The 20,202-nt window shown below is 41.1% G+C and overlaps 1 protein-coding gene and 1 non-coding gene across 2 annotated transcripts; one reads left to right on the top strand and one right to left on the bottom strand.

Annotated features, from left to right (window-relative positions):
- Nucleotides 1–3,706: 3,706 nt before the first annotated feature.
- LOC119059925 (U1 spliceosomal RNA) lies at nucleotides 3,707–3,870 on the bottom strand. The gene has a single exon (XR_005084496.2). It is a non-coding gene; the product is annotated as a U1 spliceosomal RNA (small nuclear RNA).
- An 11,066-nt stretch (nucleotides 3,871–14,936) lies between these two features.
- LOC119059920 (RNA polymerase II subunit A C-terminal domain phosphatase SSU72-like) lies at nucleotides 14,937–15,560 on the top strand. The gene has a single exon (XM_037159755.2). The coding sequence runs from the start codon at nucleotides 14,976–14,978 to the stop codon at nucleotides 15,558–15,560; it is 585 nt and encodes a 194-aa protein (XP_037015650.1). The 5' UTR covers nucleotides 14,937–14,975.
- Nucleotides 15,561–20,202: the final 4,642 nt, after the last annotated feature.

Here is a 20,202-nt window from a genome sequence, read left to right as displayed (position 1 = left end):
GGAAATGGGAGGGAGGTGGGGAGCAAGGGTGGGGTGGGAAGGGAGTAAAAGGCAGAAAACTGTACTTGAAAAATAATTAAATAGCTCTGGCTGGTGTAGTTCAGTGGATTGAGCGCGGGCCTGCGAACCAGGCAGTCGCAGTTCGATTCCCAGTCAGGGCACATGCCTGGGTTGCAGGCTGGTTCCCTGCAGGCCAGTTCCCAGCAGGAAATGCATGAGAAGCAACCATACATTGATGTTTCTCTCCCTCTCTCCTTCCCTTTCCCTCTAAAGATAAATAAATAAAAATCTTTAAAAAATTATTAAATTAAAAAAAAATTAAGGAGAAAAAAAGAAAAAAATGCCCATCTATATATGAAAATCCCCAAATGTGCATGTCTACCACAAACCTTTCTTGCTGATACCCATCTTCCTCTGCTTTGGGGTTTATTAGGCATCTTGAATTAACTGTGTTGTGAAATTGTATTCCTGATTGTTCCCTACCCCAAATATAATCCATTTCCCAGAGTTCTCCTTCTTAGTATGTCAATTTACGAACCATGTCCAACCAGCTCTTTGAAGGAGTATTTGATTTGCCAAAAAATGCAGGTCAGCAAATAATTATACTTACTTTTAACTTTGTAAATGTTTGGCCTTCATTTTTAGTCCCAGTGCAGCACAAAGGTAAAAGATTTAATTCAGTCATCACCATTATAAAATGTTTTTAGTCAAATCAAATTCAAATCAGATGATTAAGGATTTCTGCATATCCCTCCTTCCTCTTCAGGTGGCTAACATGCTCAAAGGCTCATGTGGAATAATGCCATTTTAGAAAAGTCCTGAATGTGGGCGGTCAACAGAGCTTTGTGCAGATGTCCTCTGAGGGCACCTGACTCACAGGCTGTCATGGTGTCCAGGCCCTGTAAGTTCATCCACCCACACTGTGGTCTGTTTCTCTCAGTAGTGAGGTCCTTAGCAGGTCATCAGCATCTCTCAGCCCTTCTGAACCTTTTTATTGGGAGAGAAGGCAAAGCTATGGAAACTTGCAGGTGCTATCCTGTGAGAAAGATTCTGAGTGTGCTAGGCCATCTCAGTCCAGACCTTTCAGCTGCCATTTTTCGTCTGTGTACTATCTATTTTCCAAGTCTTTTTTTTTCTCCTTTTATTTGTTTATTTTTTAACTTTTTAAAATTGATTATGACATTACATTTGTTCTATTTCCCCTCCTCTGTTCCCCTCCACCCTGCACACCCCTCCACCACCATTCTCCCCCCTTTAGTTCATGAACATGTGTCTCAAGTTCTTTAGATTCTATATTTCCCCTACTATTCTTACCCTCTCCCCTATCTTTTTCTATCTACTGTCTGTGCTACTCATTTTCTGTACCTTCTCCCCCCTTCTCCTTCTCCCACTCCCCTGTTGCTAACCCTGCACGTGATCTTCATTTCCATGGTTCACTCCTGATATAGCTGTCCTCTTAGTTTGCTTTTGTTTTAGGTGTGGTTAATAACTGTGAGTTTGCTGTCCTTTCACTGTTCATCTTTTTTATCTTCTTTTTCTTAGGTAAGTCCCTTTAACATTTCATATAGTAAGGGCTTGGTGATGATGAACTCCTTGAATTTGATCTTATTTGAGAAGCACTTTATCTGTCCTTCCATTCTAAATGAAAGTTTTGCTGGATAGAGCAATCTTGGTTGTAGGTCTTTGGTTTTCATGACTTGCAATACTTCTTTCCAGCCCCTTCTTGCCTGTAATGTCTCTTTTGAGAAATCTGCTGACAGTCTGATGGGAACTCCTTGGTAGGTGATTGTCCCCTTATCTCTTGCTGCTTCTAGGATTCTCTCTTTCATTTTAATCTCGGCTACTGTAATTATGATGTGCCTTGGTGTGTTTCTTCTTGGGTCCAACTTCTTTGGGACTCTCTGAGCTTCCTGGATTTCCTGGAAGTCTATTTCCTTTGCCAGATTGGGGAAATTCTCCTTTATTATTTGTTCAAATAAGTGTTCCACTCGTGGCTGTTCCTCTTCCCCTTCTGGTACCCCTATAATTCGGATGTTGGAGCATTTAAAGATGTCCTGGAGGTTCCTAAGCCCCTCCTCATTTTTTTTGAATTCTTGTTTCTACATTCTTTTCTGTTTGGTCATTTTTTTCCTCCTTCTGGCCCACTCCTTTGATTTGAGTCCCAGTTTCCTTTCCATTAGTATTGGTTTCCTGTGCATTTCCCTTCATTTTAATTAGTTTAGCCTTCATATATTCCTCTAATTTGTGGCTAAAATCAACCACTTCTGTGAGCATCCTGATCACCAGTGTTTTGAACTGTGCATCTGAAAGTTTAGCTATTTATTCGTTGCTTAGATTTATCCACTCTGGGGCTCTGAGTTGTTGTTGAGCCATGGTTTGATCTGTTCATGCCTATTATGTACAAGGAGAGGTGCCTTGGTGTTTACCGGGGCGGGGCCACCCAGGTCGCAGGTTTGTGATGCTGTATGTGGAGGCGGGGTCAGACAGGAAGCAGTGGTGGCCCTCTCTGCTTGCCTAGTCCACCTCACTGCTCACCCCCGCCTTCTTATCCAAGTGCTAATGTGTGAGTCTGCCGTCCTGTGCCAGTCGCTGGGGCCTGTGAGATCTGTCTCAATGCTCGCCTCTTCACTGGTTTATCTGTGTGCAAATGCGCGACCTACTGTGGACAGCCAGCAGCGCCTCTTCCCTGGCTTCCACCTGTAGCTAGCCTGCATCTGGGATCCGCGCCCCTGGCTGCCTGTGCACTGCCCGGATCTTTATTGCCCAACTGGCTCTGCTGCTGGTTTCGCCCCTCTCACCGGTTTAGCTGAGTGGTCCATTGTTTCTGGACTCCATATTTGATTTTCTGTGTGGTTTGGTTATGTTTATTATTGTTAAAACTTTATTGTTTTTAGATTTGGTTGTGCGAGGACGAAAAGTGTTTCCACTTACGCCTCCATCTTGGCAGAAGTCCTATTTTCCAACTCTTTTAAACCAGTCTTTAAAAAAAAAACCCCAAAACTATACTATCTCTCCCCTGAGAAGGAAGAGGGGAAATCTCAGAATCCCCACTAACAGATGCACACTGTCTAATATTACCCTTCTCTGACTCTTACCCAGACTGAAATAACTCTGTCTAGTTTACAGATTAGGGAAATTGGTATTTTATGCATTCCATTTGCTTTCAAATACCTATTACAAACTAGTCAGGCATATATTATAGGTAATGTTAACCTCTACGCAGTTTAGATATGAAGCTGTATGTATCAAACTGAAGATGATACTGGTATCAGTTTAGTTAGCAACAAACAACCCCCAAATTTCAGTAGCTTGAAAACAAAGTGCATTTCTCATTCACACCAAATGTTCCGTATGGATTGGCAGGGATGGTGTCTCCGGGAGTTCGTGCAGGCCGATGGCAGCTTCATCCCAATGTATAGATGATCACATCTGGTACAGAAAATTCAGCTTTTTCCCCAACCCTTATACTTCTTTCTTGTCTCTGTAATTGCCAGAACTGCAAAAACAATACTGAAACATAATAGTGATCATGGACATGTTTTTCTGTTCCTCATTTTAAAAGGGATGGTTTTAGGTAGTCACCCTTAAGTATAAGCTTTCATTGTGGTTGGTGATGTTTTGCATAATTTTCATCTTTTTCTAAACCTAAATTTCTAAACCTTTTTCTAAACCATGATTTAAGCCTAAAATGTGATTTGTTTTGGTGCAGGGGAGAACGCGAACACAGTCCCCCACTACCACAAATTATGTAGTCGAGTTTCCCACATTTGGGGAAATCACAGGGGTCAGCACATCCTGAGTGCAATGGAAAAGCCTTGCCCTAGAAAAGCCACCCACATGATCAAAGTATCTCCCCTGCCAGGTAAGTATAAAATGTACTTCTTCTATTCTTTTAGCAATTGGCTTTTGATATTCAAAACCAAATGATGGCACTAAAACTATTTTAATCTTTTCCTCAGCATTCTGCTATATGTTTCCATTCTCTGGGGCAAGAAATGTAGAAATGATTCAGCCTCCTTGTCTTGTTCTAATGGGGAAGAACTGTGTGGTTTGGATAAAAAGAATTGTCAGAAATGACAAGCAAATCAGTTATTATACCGAGATATTACCTAATGACATGAAACTAAAGGATTATTTTTTTCAAAATCTTACTGCTAACATTCATTCTTCTTATTGCATACAGCTGATGTGTAGTCATGCATATGTTACTATTTATCAATTCTCCTGTTGGTAGTTGTTTTCAAGATTTTACTACTCTATAAGAGATTCTGTGAACATTCCTGTACATATGCTGTGGTGCTGCTAGTAGTGGTGGTAGATATATGCAAAAGTTTCTTTGGGGTATATGATTAGCAAGGAATTTGCTTGGTTATAGGGCATGTGAGTGTTTATCTTTCCAAGATACTACCAATTGTTTTCCAAAGTGATTGTAGTAATTAATACTTCTTCCAGCTATATTAAAAAGATCACAATGATCCAGGTCTGCTCCAACATTTGGAATTATCAGATTTCTTACTTTCACCAAGAAAAGGGGTGTGAAATGGCTTCTCATTTCTGGTATTGATTCGCATTCCCTTGCTCACTAAAGTGGCTGAGCACTTTTTTGCAGCATTTCCACAATATGTACTCCCTTATCTGTGAAATACCTATTTGTCTTTATATCTACTGTTGGGTTATTTGTCCTTTTAACAAATGAGAAAAATAGAGAATGAAAAAGTCAAAGACACTGCATAGAAAGAGGACAGCTTTTAAGGTTAAATAAAAAATATAATTTTAAAGAGTAAACAGCTTCTTCAGCTTCAGTAGCTGATGGTCAAGTGATGCTAAGCTGGACTATGGTTTAGAAAATAATTCCAAACTAACTGACACAGAGAGTTTTTCAAAGTATTTATTTTTAGCTTTTAGATCATATCTGGCTTCAAATCTGAAAGCTTTGCCTGATTTTAAGAGGATGAAAGTTGCCAGAAAGTTATTTTGCTGGTAAGGTGGAAAGAAAGAGCCAGCACTTGGCAAAACTGGGAGGCAGGCTACGTGGTAGATGTTCCCAGTCACTCTCCATGTCTGGGATCTCATTCCTTCAGTTAGTACAGTTGACATAAGGATGTCCAAACTTGTAGAAAATTTGTATATATTTATTACAGTTTATCTGAGCCAAACAGAGGATATACCTGGAAACAAGATTCAACAGACTGACAAAAATGCTTCCTCGAATGACAGTGTGCAGCTTCTTTTGCACATTTAGAATAAAGGAGGGAGCATGAGGAAGATTACATGCAAGTGAGAGAAAGTAAGGTGGGGATTGGATTACAATGGCAATTTTCAACTTTTGTCATCTTGTGACACACATAAATTAATTACTAAAATTTTGGGGTATAACAAAAAAATGTTTGTTTTGCCAATCTGACAAAAAATAGGTGTAATTTTTATTCACTCACACTGGATGGCTATTGTGTTGGCTGCTGTCATTGTTTTTTTCAAGATTTTATTTATTTATATTTAGAGGGGAAGGGAAGGAGAGAGGGAGAAAAATATCAATGTATGGTTGTCTCTCATGCGTCCCCTGCAGGGAACTGGTCTGCAACCCAGGCATGTGCCCTGACTGGGAATTGAACTGTGGTTATTTGGTTCGCAGGCCCGTGCTCAATCCACTGAGCTATGATATCCAGGGATGTCATTGTTTTATTTGACAGTCTAAGGGAAGAGAGGTCGATGTTCTTGACTAAACCGTCAGGTATTGCATATGTTAAAAATTCTTGCCACACGCTTATTGAAAATGCTGGATTACAGGAGAGATAACAATATTATGTGCTCTCTTGAGGGTGGTTATGTTTCCTGAAGGGTCTGAAAACAAGGCATTTCAAAGGTGTTGTTAATCTAAGTGCACAAAAACAATGCACAGGACTTACTTAAGGCAAAGGTATACCTTTTACTAAAGAAGTTATATCTTGGGACATGCCTACCCACCATGACCTGTACAGTTTGTTCTTTATGATCAAATCACCCTGTTTTAATTAGATTTATTACAGTACCATTTTTTCATCCATGGGACCCTCAAGAACTTTAATAAAGGGACTATCGACATATGTAGACAAAATTAAGAGGCATATGAAAGAGTTTTATGTTAAATGTCTTTTAAGGAATCTGCTTGAATATTTTGCTTCCAGAATTATGATAGAGCACAACACAGACATATCATGGTCTTTGGTTTGCTTCTGGTTTGGTTTGCTTTGCTAGACTGATATACATCCTGATTCAAAATGTTACTGTGTAATTTTTGTGACAGAGAAAAAATTGTCTTCCCTCTACTCTTCTAGGTTCTTGGCTCAGACCTTCCTATAATAAAGACAGATTAACAGGAGAAAAACAAACAGAAATTTACTAACATATATAACCCCTGTGTACTTGGAAGAGACCCAGGAAAATCTACGTAACTCTCCACATGGCCTAAACCATCTACTTAAATACCATCTCCAGCTAGAGACAAAGGAAGATATTGTGGGCAGGCAGGGGGAGCCAGTAATGAAATGTTTCCAGGAAAGGCACGGTAAATAAGGGTAAAGTTGTTATGCAGATTTAAGTCATTGCCTCTCTATGGATAAAGGTTTTTAGAGATTTAATCACTCTTTAATTCTAGGTACTGAAGAGGGAGACACCTTTACAAATGGATTATTTCTTTTAGGAGTGTAAATGTCCCTTACAAAAGGATAACTTCTATTCAGTCTTATCCCTGCTGCTTCAAAAAAAATAATAATCAGCCTAAAACAGTCCTTAAGACAAAGAGAATTATTTTAATGTAGCTAATTCTGCCATCTTTATTTTCAGTTTTCATAATTATAAGTCAGAGAGAGAATATGGATGAGAATAAGTACTCAATGAATAAGTAAGCCTGATTTCTAAAATCTTTCTGTGACCAAAAAATAATAGTATTACTCTTATAAAATTTAAAGATAATATACATGTTTATGGATGTGTTTGGTTGAGGTTCAATAGAAATCTAAAATAATATGTTTTATATATTTGAAGAAAGCAAACAAGCAAAGATCCAGCAGAAGGAAAATGATAAATACATAACACAGAACTACATTTTATGTCCTTTTATCTATTTGAATCCTACAAATTTAATAATATTAATTCAATGACTAAAAAGAGGACAGAAAAGAAATCGGAATTTCAGAAACAAAGAGAATATCTTCTAGAAAAAGATAAAATCAATTATCAAGCAAACATGATCATAAAAAGTTACATGGTTTCCTTTTCTACTTAGTTAGAAGAGGGTATTAGGCCACAGGTGCTCAAGAAACCAGATGCAGAGAGCTACAGAGTGGGGTTTATTAGCGGGAATAAGAGGGAGAGTGCAGACAACCAAGGGAGTTTAAGACTTACTCAGTTGTTCTTAGGGCAGGGTTTTTAAGTGCAAAACCCCACGAAGGGTAACTGGTTGGGGTGTCAAGAGTCTGATTGGCTAGAGCTGGGTGCTGTGCCATTTCTGTTGACCATTGTTCTTAATACATCTTGTAAGGCTCAAATTAAAGCTGCATCCTGTTATGCTGGATAGGCTGACCCCAGACCCCAATCTTAGGTGGGCATCTATTTGTCCTGGGTAAGGTCAGCAGGCAGTTTCCCAGGCTATAGTTTCCCATGGTATAGTTTCCCCACCTGGTGATTTTCCATTCCTGCTAGATCTTCCTGGGTCTGTCAAAGGCAATACTGATATTTGCTTTGGATGGTAGAAGGAAAATAAAGTTGACATTTTTGGAGTGAAAATGCTTGCTTATTCTTTTGCTAACAGGATATTTTTGTGAAATAACAAAAATTCAAATGAGTAAATTTAAAGATAGAACTGAATTTTATTTAATGATTCGTGAATTAGGCTGCATCCCATCTGGCAACAGAAAGAAATTTCATGTGTTACAGAGAGACACATGGTCATAAACTAAAGGGGGGGTAATGGTGGGGATGGGGGGGTAGGGTGGAGGGGAATGAAGGGGGGTATAGAACAACTGTAACAGCATAATCAATAAAAAAATATTTTAAAAAAGAGGGCCCAAAGGAGTCTAGGATCATCCCCTAGTGCTGAAAGGAAATTGGGCATTGACTAATCATTTAAAGATCACATTCCCAGGAAAAGCTGAAGCTGCAAGGAGGTTAGGTATTAAGTCTTGGTGAGACTTAACACAAGTTATTTCTTTTGAGGCCTTTTAACTCTCTCTTTTTGTAACATTTGTAAGAACAAGAGAGAATAAGCAAAGCAAGAGAGCATGTACCGGTATAGATATATAAAAAGATATTTAGATAAATCTATAAAGTGGTAGAGGTGTATATGATTTGATTTATAATAAGAAATATATATTTGATCTTTGTCCTGATTTATGACACAGAGCTCCTAAAATCTTTGTAATTTCCTTTGTAATTTTCTAAGAACAGCAAAAGTGTCTTTTGTTATGTCAATGAAGTAACTTTTGTTAAGCACCTAAGGATGGGGGCTAGTTGCCTGAAGAACCAATTTTGCATTAGAGCTTTAGAACTTTCAGTCTCTGTATTTAACTCCTGGGGTAGGGATGGGGGAATTGGAATTTGAATCAATCACCAATGGGTAATGATTTAATCATTATGCCTATTTAATGAAGCCACCAGAACAAACCAAAAGGGCAGGCTTAAAAGAGCTACTGAGTTGCTGACCATGCATAGACCTGTGAGAGTGTCACACCCAGAGAGGGCATGAAAGCTTTGAGTCCTTTCCCCATACCTTGCCCCGTGCATCTCTTCCATCTGGTTGTTCCTGAGTTATATGAGTCATATCCTTTTATAATAAACCAGTGATCTATTAAGTGAAATGTTTCTCTGAGTTTTGTGATCTGCTCTAACAAAATTAATTGAACTCAAGTAGGGTGTTGTTAGAACCTCAGATCTATAGCAGTTTGCTCAGTAGTACAGGTGACAACCTGGACTTGCTACTGGTATTGTTACTGAACAAGATGTCCGGGAGAGGGGGCAGTATCTGGCCCACCTAGGGATGCCAAATATTGCTATAGAACAGAGGCCCCTTCCAAGGACAGAATACTAAAATCTACTGGGCTCTTCTGTCCGCCACCAATTGGAAAGACATCTCTCAATGCCAGAGATTCGTGAAAAGGAAACAAAATGTTTATTTAATGCTATTCAGGCCTAATGCCACCACTAAAATATTAAAGTCCTTTAGGGTATACATCTACACCCACACAATGCTCCCTTCTCCCACTGTCCCAACTCTGGGTACGGTAAATCAGGAAAAGAGCACACGTCTGTGTTTCAGGCCGCTGGCACCGTCAACTGTGTCACTGTGCAGGCTCTCGAGTTAATCCAAAGTTATGTGGCACTCTCTCATGGTCCACTGGCAAGAGTTTTTTGTACCAAGTTCCAGTCAAAGTCTCTCTTGCTTTCCAGGCCATGCGGCCAAAGGGGCACCCCAGGGCCGCGTGGGCCTCTTCTACCAAAGCTGCAGGGGTTCTCACTCCACCAAAAGCATGTGGCTTTCTTTTTCACCTGGCTGCAGGAATCTCCATTCTGGCAAAGTCGAGTGGTACTCTTTCACTCTGCTGAAAACCGCGTGGCTCTCCCTTCAATGGCTGCCATGTCTCCATTCTGCCCCAAACTGCGTGGCCCTCTCCTCACCTGGGCAGTTATCCCCTCATATCCTGGAGCCCATCTTTTCCCAGCTCTCACGCAGGCACCCTCACTCAGGGGCATAGCCCCTAGTTACATCTTGAGTCCCAGCCACTCCCGTCTCCCTGGCTCAAAACTTGGCCACAGCTATTCAACATATCTGTGAAACCAGTTAAAGGTTATAGATATGTTAAATAATAATTCCAGAGGTTAGCTGAAAAACTGTTGTTATGCAAAACAGCTCTCGATGGCCCTGGTTCTATTTGTCTTTTCCCCCTGGGGGGAGGTGAGGACATCTCATATGTCTCTCCAATATTTCTATACACTTTGGATTCTGGACACCATTCCAAATCTTTTTTTTGCCCCCCCCTTGGCTGCACCCTGTATCAGTATCTGAAGTGGAGGAGGGGGGTAGTCTTCTAGAACTGAACTCTTAACCTGTGGGATGTGACACTATCTCTAGGTCGATAGTGTCAGAATTCAGTTGAACTGTAAGACACCCAGCTGCTGTCCGGAGAATTGCATGTTGGTATGGGGAAATCTCCCATATCCCCTCACATTAGAATTGGTGACCAGAATATGCTTACTTTGGTAGATGCATACCTTGATTTCATCTTTATATATATAGTCTTATGAATAACAATGGTTTTTTTGCAAAAGATAAATGTTATTTTAAATAAATCAATTAATCTTGTTTATAATCCATTTTATATGTGAAAATGGAGTACATATCACAGTAACAAAAGAGAGGCTAGGGCTAAGCATCCATTCAAGTCCAAGTTATGAACTCTGAATTTATGTGAATTCTTTGAACCCTGTGTCGTGTCCCAACTCATTTGAAAGTATTTATCTTTGCATAAGCATTTGTAGTGGCCTGCCCAGGGGGCTCACAGCTGAGTCAATAAGATCAGGAAGAACAAGTAACTAAGTAACCAGGAAGTAAGAACAAAAGAATTTTGTATTAACTCTTATTAGCAGTTCCACTTTCTTGCTTCTGTAAACCCACTTCTGCCATGTAGGCTTAGCAAAATTGCTTCCTCATGCCACACTATATAAGCAAGCCTCTGCCCAAGCTTGGGGCCCAGAATTTGGAGACTGTCTCCTCTGGGTCCATGAGAGTAAATAAAGTTCCACTCTTTACACCCGAAAGTGGCTGAATTGTTTTCTGTAAAACATTCACTCTTCTTTGTGCTTAATATTCCTAATATGTTGGATAAAATAGAAAAGAAGAAAATTGGGTAGAATATTTTGATTTTTTTGTCATATAATTTATCCAGAAAGAGATTATTGGACTGACACAGATTTCCTGTGTATTTCTGAGACACTCCTTTGTTAACTGTCCCCACCTACCAGCATAAATCAAACTATTAAGTTGAATTTTGGGGCATAAGCTGAGATTTACCAATGTTATTTTGTCTTTGTTTATGTCAATTCTACATCTAAATATATTGTACCCTTGGACATATCAATGACTTTTTTGTGTGTGTGAAAAGGGTAGGGAAATCCTCAAAGGCACAGGGTCCTTTCAAATAGTGATTAATGAATTTCTCAGAGTCTATAAGAAATCATATTTCAAGGCTATTCAAAATTATTGAAATGTCAACCCCATTTTCCAAGAGGCATAATCATGAGATGAATGCCAATTAAATTCAAATTCCAAATGCAATGTCATAGAACCTACTTAGAAATCTCTTGTGTATTAGACTGATATTTTTCTTTTTGCTTGTTCTGGTTTTTTTTGTTTTAATATATGATAGTGTCAATAGCTTAATGAGTTTCAACGGTATAATAATTCATTTACTTTTCTAGCTCAAATCATTGTTAATGACTGACATTAACTGTATTCTCTGTGCCAGTGGACAGGTTTTAGAACTCATGATACCTGGTCTGTATTATTCATTTTGCAAATTTTCATCGAATATGACTTCAGTTAAAAGGGAAGAAAAATGAATTGCTATTTATCTTCACAAATGTTTGCTAAAAAGATGGGGGACATTTTGTTAATGTTTGAGGTGTTGGTGACTTGCCCAAGATCACATAGTCATTCCATGTGACAACCTGTGTTCTGTCATGGCTCTGACTACCTCTAAAGCCTATTCTCTTACTGCTATCTCCAACTGCCAAACTTTACTATCTTATTATTTGAGCTCTCTCTTCTCTCACTCTGCTCAGCTATGGTTTCTGTACAGAAAAGTCATGAGATGTTTTCATAAAGGATATCTTCAAGATACATTGCTTTTGTGTTTCCTCCCTTTAAAGTTGCTTGACAAGTTTCAGTCTTTAATCCTTTATCTTTTCTCCCAATTCTTATCAGATATATAATGCCAAGCTCAGTTTGCTCTACTGATAAAGAGGAAAGGGATATAGTTATTGACATTTTTAAATATCAAAAAAGTTAAATAAATTCATTTTATTGCAACTATACTTTTAATACTAAAATGCTAAAGCAATGGTGCCATAACTAGCTTAATTTCAACAGCCAGAAAAATGAAAAGTTGTCATTTCTTTCAAGTGCAACTCTGATCTCCTTGTCAGCCTACTTTGATCTAATGTCTTGTCTGTCAGGTTAGAGGAGCAGAGGAGACATTTGGAGGAATCAATAGGTGTTATAGAGTATTCTGCAAAGGAACCGACACTTAGTGCCTCATTCACTGAAGGATGAAAAGTTGACCTTTGGGCCAGTGGAGAATTGCAAGATGTGGTCTAAATTAGATCCAAACACCCTCTAATTCTTTAGAATACTATTAACCAGGCTAGTGCTGAGTAAATCTTTACTGAGTACCTACCGAGTGGAAGCTCTGGATGAGCACTGGATTAACAAGATTAGTCCCTTTCCTTTGAAGATCTAATGATGAATCTTGTAATGAAAACATGTTCCTTTGTACCCAGAGCTCACATAACTAAGCCTGAAATACCTACCCAGCAAAGAAAGCAAATGGAGAGGCAAGTGGAGCAAATCTATGTTAGGAAAAAAGTCACTAATATGAGGAGGAGATAAAAATGACCAATATAGCACTCCTGGATAGTTTTCCCTGAGCATGGGATATTTCCTCCATCCCCTATTTTTACTTCTATTCTAAAGTTCTGTATTTCTTAAACAAGAAATCATCTGTGATCCCACCCAAAACCTACTGGATCAGAATCTTTGTGAAATGGACCTAAGAAGCTCCAATAATAACAAGGGCCCCTGGGTAATTTTACTGGGAAGTTTAGGAAATATGGCTATAGCTAGTGTCTGAAACTCCACACTGTTTGAGGTTATCTCTGTGTTTGAGCAGCAGATTTCAAACATTCATTTGCACAAAAGAACCTAATTCTCCAGTATTTGAGCTTAATCTATTTAGTTTGACAAATCTCAAAGGTTGGGAAATATTCATGTTAAGAATGTTAATGTCCCTGCACCCACACTCATGGAGTTTGAGTGGGCCTGCTGTGGAGCCAGCCCATTTATCTTTGTGTTGACTAGTATGTTAAAGGGATTCTGATGGAGGCGATCTTTGGAAGGCACTTGAGAAATATTGGTTCAATTACAATTTATTCCTCTTGAAAATAAACACATTTCACTCTTATACTTTGGAGTCAAGAAAGGATTTGAAAATGGGGTTGAATTCCAGATTATAAATACATTAGACTATAAACTCCGAGAGGACAGGAGTTTGTTTGGGGGGAGGATTGTATTTTTCCCCTTTTGTTCAGTGATGTGTGGCCAGCACCTAGAAGAGTGGCATTTACATAGTAAACACACATGATTTGTTGACTTTTTTAACCAAATAATATAAACAATGTTTTAGGCTGCAATAAAGAATAAAAATATTTATTTGAGCAAAGAAAGGGCACAGATTCAGGGAGCAAGCTAAACTGTGCTCCAAAGGGGACAAAAAAAAGGCAGGGTTTATAAAGGTCATCACCAAACTGGCTGTTCTCATTTTGGTCCTCCCTGTGAATGAAGGACTTGGCTAGGTCTGCAAGGATCAGTAAGCCTCACCATGAAAATGGAGGAGGCTAGTTTTTGAAACTGATTGGCTCCTTTCAAGGTGAAGGATGCAGGTGGTCTACTTACTGTGATGAGGAGGAAAAAGTCAAGTCCATGCATGTTCATGCAGTAATCGTTTATTCAGGATGTTGGTGGATGGCTTTGAGATGCATTTAGGAACAGATCAGAAAGTTAACATGAGTTTCAAGATCTGAAACGAGATGTGCATAAGTTCCACTTCTTCAGTGGCTTCTCAACTGTTTTCTAAGTGCCTCTTTTAGTGATGCTTATTCCATTTTTTTTTTGTATGATCAACTTAATGAATGAACTCAAGGTATAAAGACCTCATGTCTCTTACTCTTGCTCCTCCATTTTAATGGCTTGTTGTAACCAGAAGGAATGCACAAATGAATTTGCAAACAGTAAGCTGGGTGGCAGTGACAGGACTGGAGAAGAAAACTCTAAAATGCATGAGAACTTCAGCAGGGAAAAGAAAGAGTCAATGAAGAAAAGCCAGGGTGGCATTGGGCATCTGTGGGAGGAATACAGGCCTTGGCCTCTTGCCCAGAGTGGCGGCGTGCATGCGCATCATGGACCTGTGAGGTAGGCCTACTTTGGGTTGGTGGCTGGGGCGCAACTTACACTGCGCACGGCCATACACTGCGCACGGCCTACACTGCCCATGGCCATACACTGCGCATGGCCATACACTGCGCATGGACTTGCGGTGCGTCCCCACGACGAACAACCCAGGGCGCCACTTGTACGTCCTACGTTTAGGGATCTACTGCTGCCATCTTGCTGGTGTGGAAGCAATGTGTTGAGTGTACGTCCAGGAGCCGGGAGTCGGAGCCGGGAGAGAGGAGTCAGGAGACCGGAGCCAGGAGCCGGAGCCCATAGTCGGTGTCGGGAGTTGGAGCAGGAGGCGGGAGGCTGGGAGTCACAGCCGGAGATGGGAGGCTGGGAGTCGCGAGGCTGGGAGTCGCATCCGGAGGTGGGAGGCTGGGAGTTGCATGCGGAGGTGGGAGGCTGGGAGTTGCATCCAGTGGCGGGAAGCCGCAGCCGGAGGCAGGAGGCAGGAGGCCTGTAGTCACAGCTGGCGGCGGGAGCCGAGAGTCGCAGCCTGGAGCCGGAGCTGGGAGCCAGAGCCTGGAGTCGGGAGTCAGAGCCAGGAGTTGGAGCTGGAAACGGGTGTTTCGGAGCCGGGAGTCAGAAACCAGAGCCGTGAGTTGGGAGTCGGAGATGGGAGTAGAGTCGGGAGTCGGGACTTGGGAGTCAGAGCCAGAAGCTGGGAGTGGGAGCTGGAGTGGGAGCTGGGAACTGGGAGCCGAAGAGTGCTGACTTGGCAGGGACCATCGCCATGGCTTCAGCCTCGCTGCGGGTGGCAGTAGTGTGCTCCAGCAACCAAAATCGGAGCATGGAAGCCCACCATCTCCTCAAGAGGAAGGGATTCTCTGTCCGGTCCTTTGGAACAGGGACTCATGTGAGGCTTCCAGGACCAACAGCCGACCAGCCCAATGTTTATGATTTCAATACCACTTATGATGAAATGTACAGAGATCTTGTTAGGAAAGACAAGGAACTCTATACAAAGAAAGGCATATTGCGTATGTTGGAGAGAAATAAGGAGATCAAGCCGAGGCCTGAAAGGTTCCAGAACTGCAAAGATGTATTCGACCTGATCCTCACCTGTGAAGAGCAAGTTTACGACCAGGTGGTGGAAGAACTGAATTCCAGAAAGTGTGTTACATTCCAGCTGGTGCATGTGGTTAACCTGAACATCAGAGATAACTTTGAAGAGGCCAGCCTGGGGGCGTTCCTGTTTTCTGAGTTCTGCCAGTGCTTTCAGCTCTTGGATGATGTCAACAAGGAGCTTGGGGAAGTGCTGCTGGAGTTCGAGGAGAATAGTGGCCAGACCTTCCTGCACACGGTCTGCTTCTACTGATGGGCCACTGCTGTCTCCTGAAGCCATATTCTGGAACTTTCTCTTGTAAATATGTTTTCCTTCCTGATACTTGTGTTTACTCTCAGAGCTTCTATTGGTAGACAGTAGCAGAACCCAAATAAACTTTACAGATGAGATTAGAAGATACATGTAAATGCAGATTAATAGCAATCAAACCTTTTTAAGCAAATTTTTATCCCATTTTTACTTATGAGTGGGATATTGTTTATGAAGTTTTTTCTTTAATCAAAAAAGTAAACGGTTTATAAGTACATTTCCTTCCAGTATGTTTGTGTCTTCATTTTGCATTGCTTCCCCGCCCCTTTTCTAGCTGGAATGTACAAATCCTTTAATAAGGCAACAAAGCTGTATCTATTAGGAAGGAACCTGCAATTATCCAATAAACAGGTGCTGTTGGGGAAAAAAAAGCCAGAAGAGATAGGGCTCACAGAGCTATCTAGGTGACTGCAGGCTTGCACACCTGCTATTGGCCCCAGAGGCTTAGGGTTGCCCACTGTGATGAGAGATGACACTGTTGGCACTGTAGCAAGGGAATCCAGAGGGTGAGGTATGGAGCACTGGGAAGAATACTAGAAATAAAATTGTAACTCTCCCCTTCCTTATTTTCTGAGCTTTCCCTATGTGTGTTGAGTTGTATAATCTCATTTGGTGTCAACAGGTGGGTGGGCCTGTGGCATCAAATGACTTGGATTTACTACTCTACCTCATTTCTTTTCAGCCTTTTATGGAATTGTGTTCCTTTGTTCAGCACCTGAGTGTTCACTTGCTCTTATGTTGGGGAAAGAGAAACGCTGAGTGTTAAGTTACCTCACAGCTCAGAAGAGACCAGCCTGTGCTGTGCACCTGTTATGCTTTCTCCACAGGCTCCTGCCAGCAAGGAATGACTCCAAGGGGTTAGAATTGCCCCCTGCAGAGACAGGTCTGTTCCTGCCTTAGCTCTGGATGTGAGAATGTTAGGGGGACAGTATAATGGCTTCTCCCAGTTTTCTCTGGATCTGGGATGATATTCTTTGAGAGCTGCATATTTTCCAGGGCTGCAGATATTGAGGTTTTAACCAAGATTTGGATATAACAAATGGAATTCATAGCAGTGTGTGTGGTGTGTGTTGTAATCACAGGAGGTAGGTTTTTCCTTAATAAGTGCCAAGTGAAAGATGAGGGGCAAAATAATGCAGTGGGATATAGGTATTGAATTATGTTCATGTAGCTCTATTGTGGTACTTTCTGAATGTGTTGGTGTTAAGAAAAATTTCACAGGTGGTGGTGTTACAGATTTTCCACAACAGGTACTGTAGTGGCCTGCCCAGGAGAGGAGCTAGCTGGTGAATCAATAAGATCAATGTAATGGCTGATAGCCTGCCCAGGAGGGGAGCTAGCTGGTGAGTCAACAGGATCAGGGAGAGCAAGTAACTAAGTAACTGAGGAGTAAGAACAAAGAAATTCGTATTAATTCCCATCAGCAGTTCCACTTTCTTGCTTCTGTAAGCTGCTTCCTGCTTTCGAGCCAGAAGTAAGGGTCCGAGTGACAGACTGCCCCCTTCACCGTATATAAGCCATTACTCCCCACTGATTGGGGCCCAGAATTTGGAGACTGACTCCTTTGGGTTCACGCGTGTGAAAATAAACTTCCACTCCGTACACCTGAAAGCAGCTGAGTTGTTTTCTGTAACAGTACTAGGATTGCACTCGAAATATATAGGATGCCAGAAAATTCCCCTTTGTTCTACACAGGTCTGCACTGTGTTTGTGGCTCTCCAGGGCATAAATAACAGTTATGTCAAAGATTAGTACAGCGTTTCTCTCTCCTTCCTTCCTCCCTTCCTCCCTTCCTCCCTTCCTCCCTCCCTCCCTCCCTCCCTCCCTCCCTCCCTTCCTCCCTTCCTCCCTTCCTCCCTTCCTCCCTCCCTCCCTCCCTCCCTCCCTCCCTCCCTCCCTCCTTCCCACCCTCCCTTCCTTCCTTCCCTCCCTCCCTCCTTCTCTCTCTTTCTCTCTCTCTCAACCTATGACAAGTGTTTTGAGGAAACTAGCTTTGTTGGTGACCCAGGAAACACAGGTAGCTGTACTTTTCTGAAAATGATGTGGCCCAACATCTTTTCTTTTTCGATAGCTACCTTTTCATTTTCGATAGCTACAGTTGACTTACTGTAGAACATTGATACTATTTGTAAAGCACTGAATCATTTACCAGACATCTTCACATGTGTTTTCAGCCCCACAATTAATTTGAAAGACTAGGTTTATTGTTCTACTTTTTATAATACAAAAGCGAGGCTCAGAGATTTTAAAGAAATTCCCAGAGACTGGAAAGCAGACAACAAATAGGCATGTTATTCTAAATTGTATATTTATCTCCCAATAGCAGCTTATGACTCTCACAATGAATGAAGAATAAATCCCTGAATTTGGAGCAAGAGGTTTGGATAGAATATGTCAGAGTGTTGTTCACGCTGGCATTTGGATGCCAAGTCAAATGAAGCAGACACTTGGGTTATTTGACTTAAAGTAATGGTTTTTCGGTGTGGTCTGATCAGCAGCCACATCAGCATCACTGGGGAGCTTGTTAGAAATGTAGACTCTTCAGGCCCCAACTCAGACCTGCTAGATTAGAAACTCTGGGGAGGAGCCCAGAATCGTGTTGTAAACCAGTCCGAGAGGAAATCCTGATGCCTGCTACTGTTTGAGAAACTGATTTAAAGGTACACTCACAAAGTTCCTCTTCCATCCCCTTATCCCACAATTCAATCTTTGGTTTGAAATCCTTTTCTGATACATAATCAGCATTAATCTATAACAGGAAGGTTTTAGCTGTAACAGTAAGTGGGAAAGAGGCACAAATGCACTACGCATTTGGAAAGGTGAAGATGAAGGAAAAATACTGGTTGAGAGCATGGTTGTTCTGGAATGCTATTGGAGGCCTCAGGTCTTGGGGCTTCAGGGTTGAGAACAGAAAACAAGAAAGAAATGAAGAAAGGGCTGAATTTACATTATTTTTATTTATTTACTTTTAAGACTTTATTTACTTTTAGAGAGAGGGGAAGGAAGGGACAAAGAGAGGGAGAGAAATGTCTATCTGTTGCCTCTCACACACCACCTGGGGACCTGGTCCACAACCCAGGATATGTCCTGACTGGGAATTGAACCAGTGACCTGTTAGTTTGGAGGCTAGTGCTCAATCCACTGAGCCACACAGCAGGGCTATTTTTTTTTTAAATATTAAATTTTATTTAGTTACTTTTCAAGTACATTTTTCTTTATTTCTCCCATCCCACCCCACCCCCCCGCCCGGTCTCCCCCCACTCTCCCATTCCCCCCCCCCCAGTCCTCATCTCTGTGTCTTTCATACTTGTTCCTCAAATCCCTCCCCCATTTTCCCCTTAAGTTCCCTTCCCTCTCCCCTCTGGTCGCTGCCCACTTGTTCTCTATTTCAGCGTCTTTGTTTTTATTCTGTTTGCTTGTTTGTTTTATTCTTTAGCTTCCTGTCAAAGGTGAGATCATATGGTATTTGTCCTTCAATGCCTGGCCTATTTCACTCAGCATAATGCTTTCCAGTCCCATCCATGTTGTTGCAAAAGGTAGTAGCTCCTTCTTTCTCTCTGCTGCATAGAATTCCATGGTGTATATGTACCACAATTTTTTGATCCATTCATTTACTAATGGGCACCTAGGTTGCTTCCAACTCTTGGCTATTGTAAATTGTGCTGCTATGAACATTGTGGTGCATAGGTTCTTTGAAATTGATGTTTTAGGATTCTTGGGATATAATCCTAGCAGTGGAATTGCTGGGTCAAAAGGCAGGTCAATTTTTATTTTTCTGAGAAAATTCCATACTGTTTTCCATAATGGTTGTACCAGTCTGCAATCCCACCAACAGTGAACTAAGGTCCCCTTTTCCCCACAACCTCTCCAACATTTGTTGTTTGTTGCTTTGTCTATTATAGCCATCCTGATTGGTGTAAAGTGGTATCTCATTGTGGTTTTAATTTGCATCTCTCTGATAGCTAACGATATTGAGCATCTCTTCATGTGTCTCTGGATATTCTGTATGTCCTCTTTAGAGAAGTGTCTGTTCATGTCCTTTTCCCATTTTTTAATTGGGTTAGATGTCTTCCTAGAGTGGAGTCGTGTAAGTTCTTTGTATATTTTGGAGATTAAACCTTTGTCTGAGGTATCATTGGCAAATATGTTTTCCCATAAAGTTGGTTGTCTTTTTAATTTAATACTGTTTTCTTTAGCCATGCAGAAGCTTTTTATTTTAATGAGATCCCATTTGTTTATTCTTTCCTTTATATTCCTTGCTCTAGGGGACATATCCGTAAAAATGTTGCTGCGTGGAATATCTGAGATTTTCTTGCCAATGTTCTCCTCTAGGACTTTAATGGTGTCATGGCTTATATTTAAGTCTTTTATCCACCTTGAATTTATTTTGCTGTATGGTGTAAGTTGGTGCTCAAGTTTCATTTTTTTGCACGTAGCTGTCCAGTTCTCCCAACACCATTTGCTGAAGAGGCTATCTTTACTCCATTTTATGTTACCGCCCACTTTGTCGAATATTAATTGACTGTAGAGGGTTGGGTTGGTTTCTGGGCTCTCTGTTCTGTTCCATTGGTCTATGTGCCTGTTT

Source organism: Artibeus jamaicensis, unplaced genomic scaffold (genome assembly GCF_021234435.1).
Source record: "Artibeus jamaicensis isolate MK-2021 breed Jamaican fruit bat unplaced genomic scaffold, CSHL_Jam_final scaffold_1283, whole genome shotgun sequence".
Lineage (NCBI taxonomy): Eukaryota > Metazoa > Chordata > Mammalia > Chiroptera > Phyllostomidae > Artibeus > Artibeus jamaicensis.
The sequence above is the reverse complement of the archived record's forward strand: the minus strand, read 5'-3'. Positions and strand labels throughout refer to the sequence as shown.

What these genes read in the sequence shown, in the direction of transcription:
- LOC119059920 (XM_037159755.2), top strand. Translation starts at nt 14,976, where the DNA reads ATGGCTTCAGCCTCGCTGCGGGTGGCAGTAGTGTGCTCCAGCAACCAA.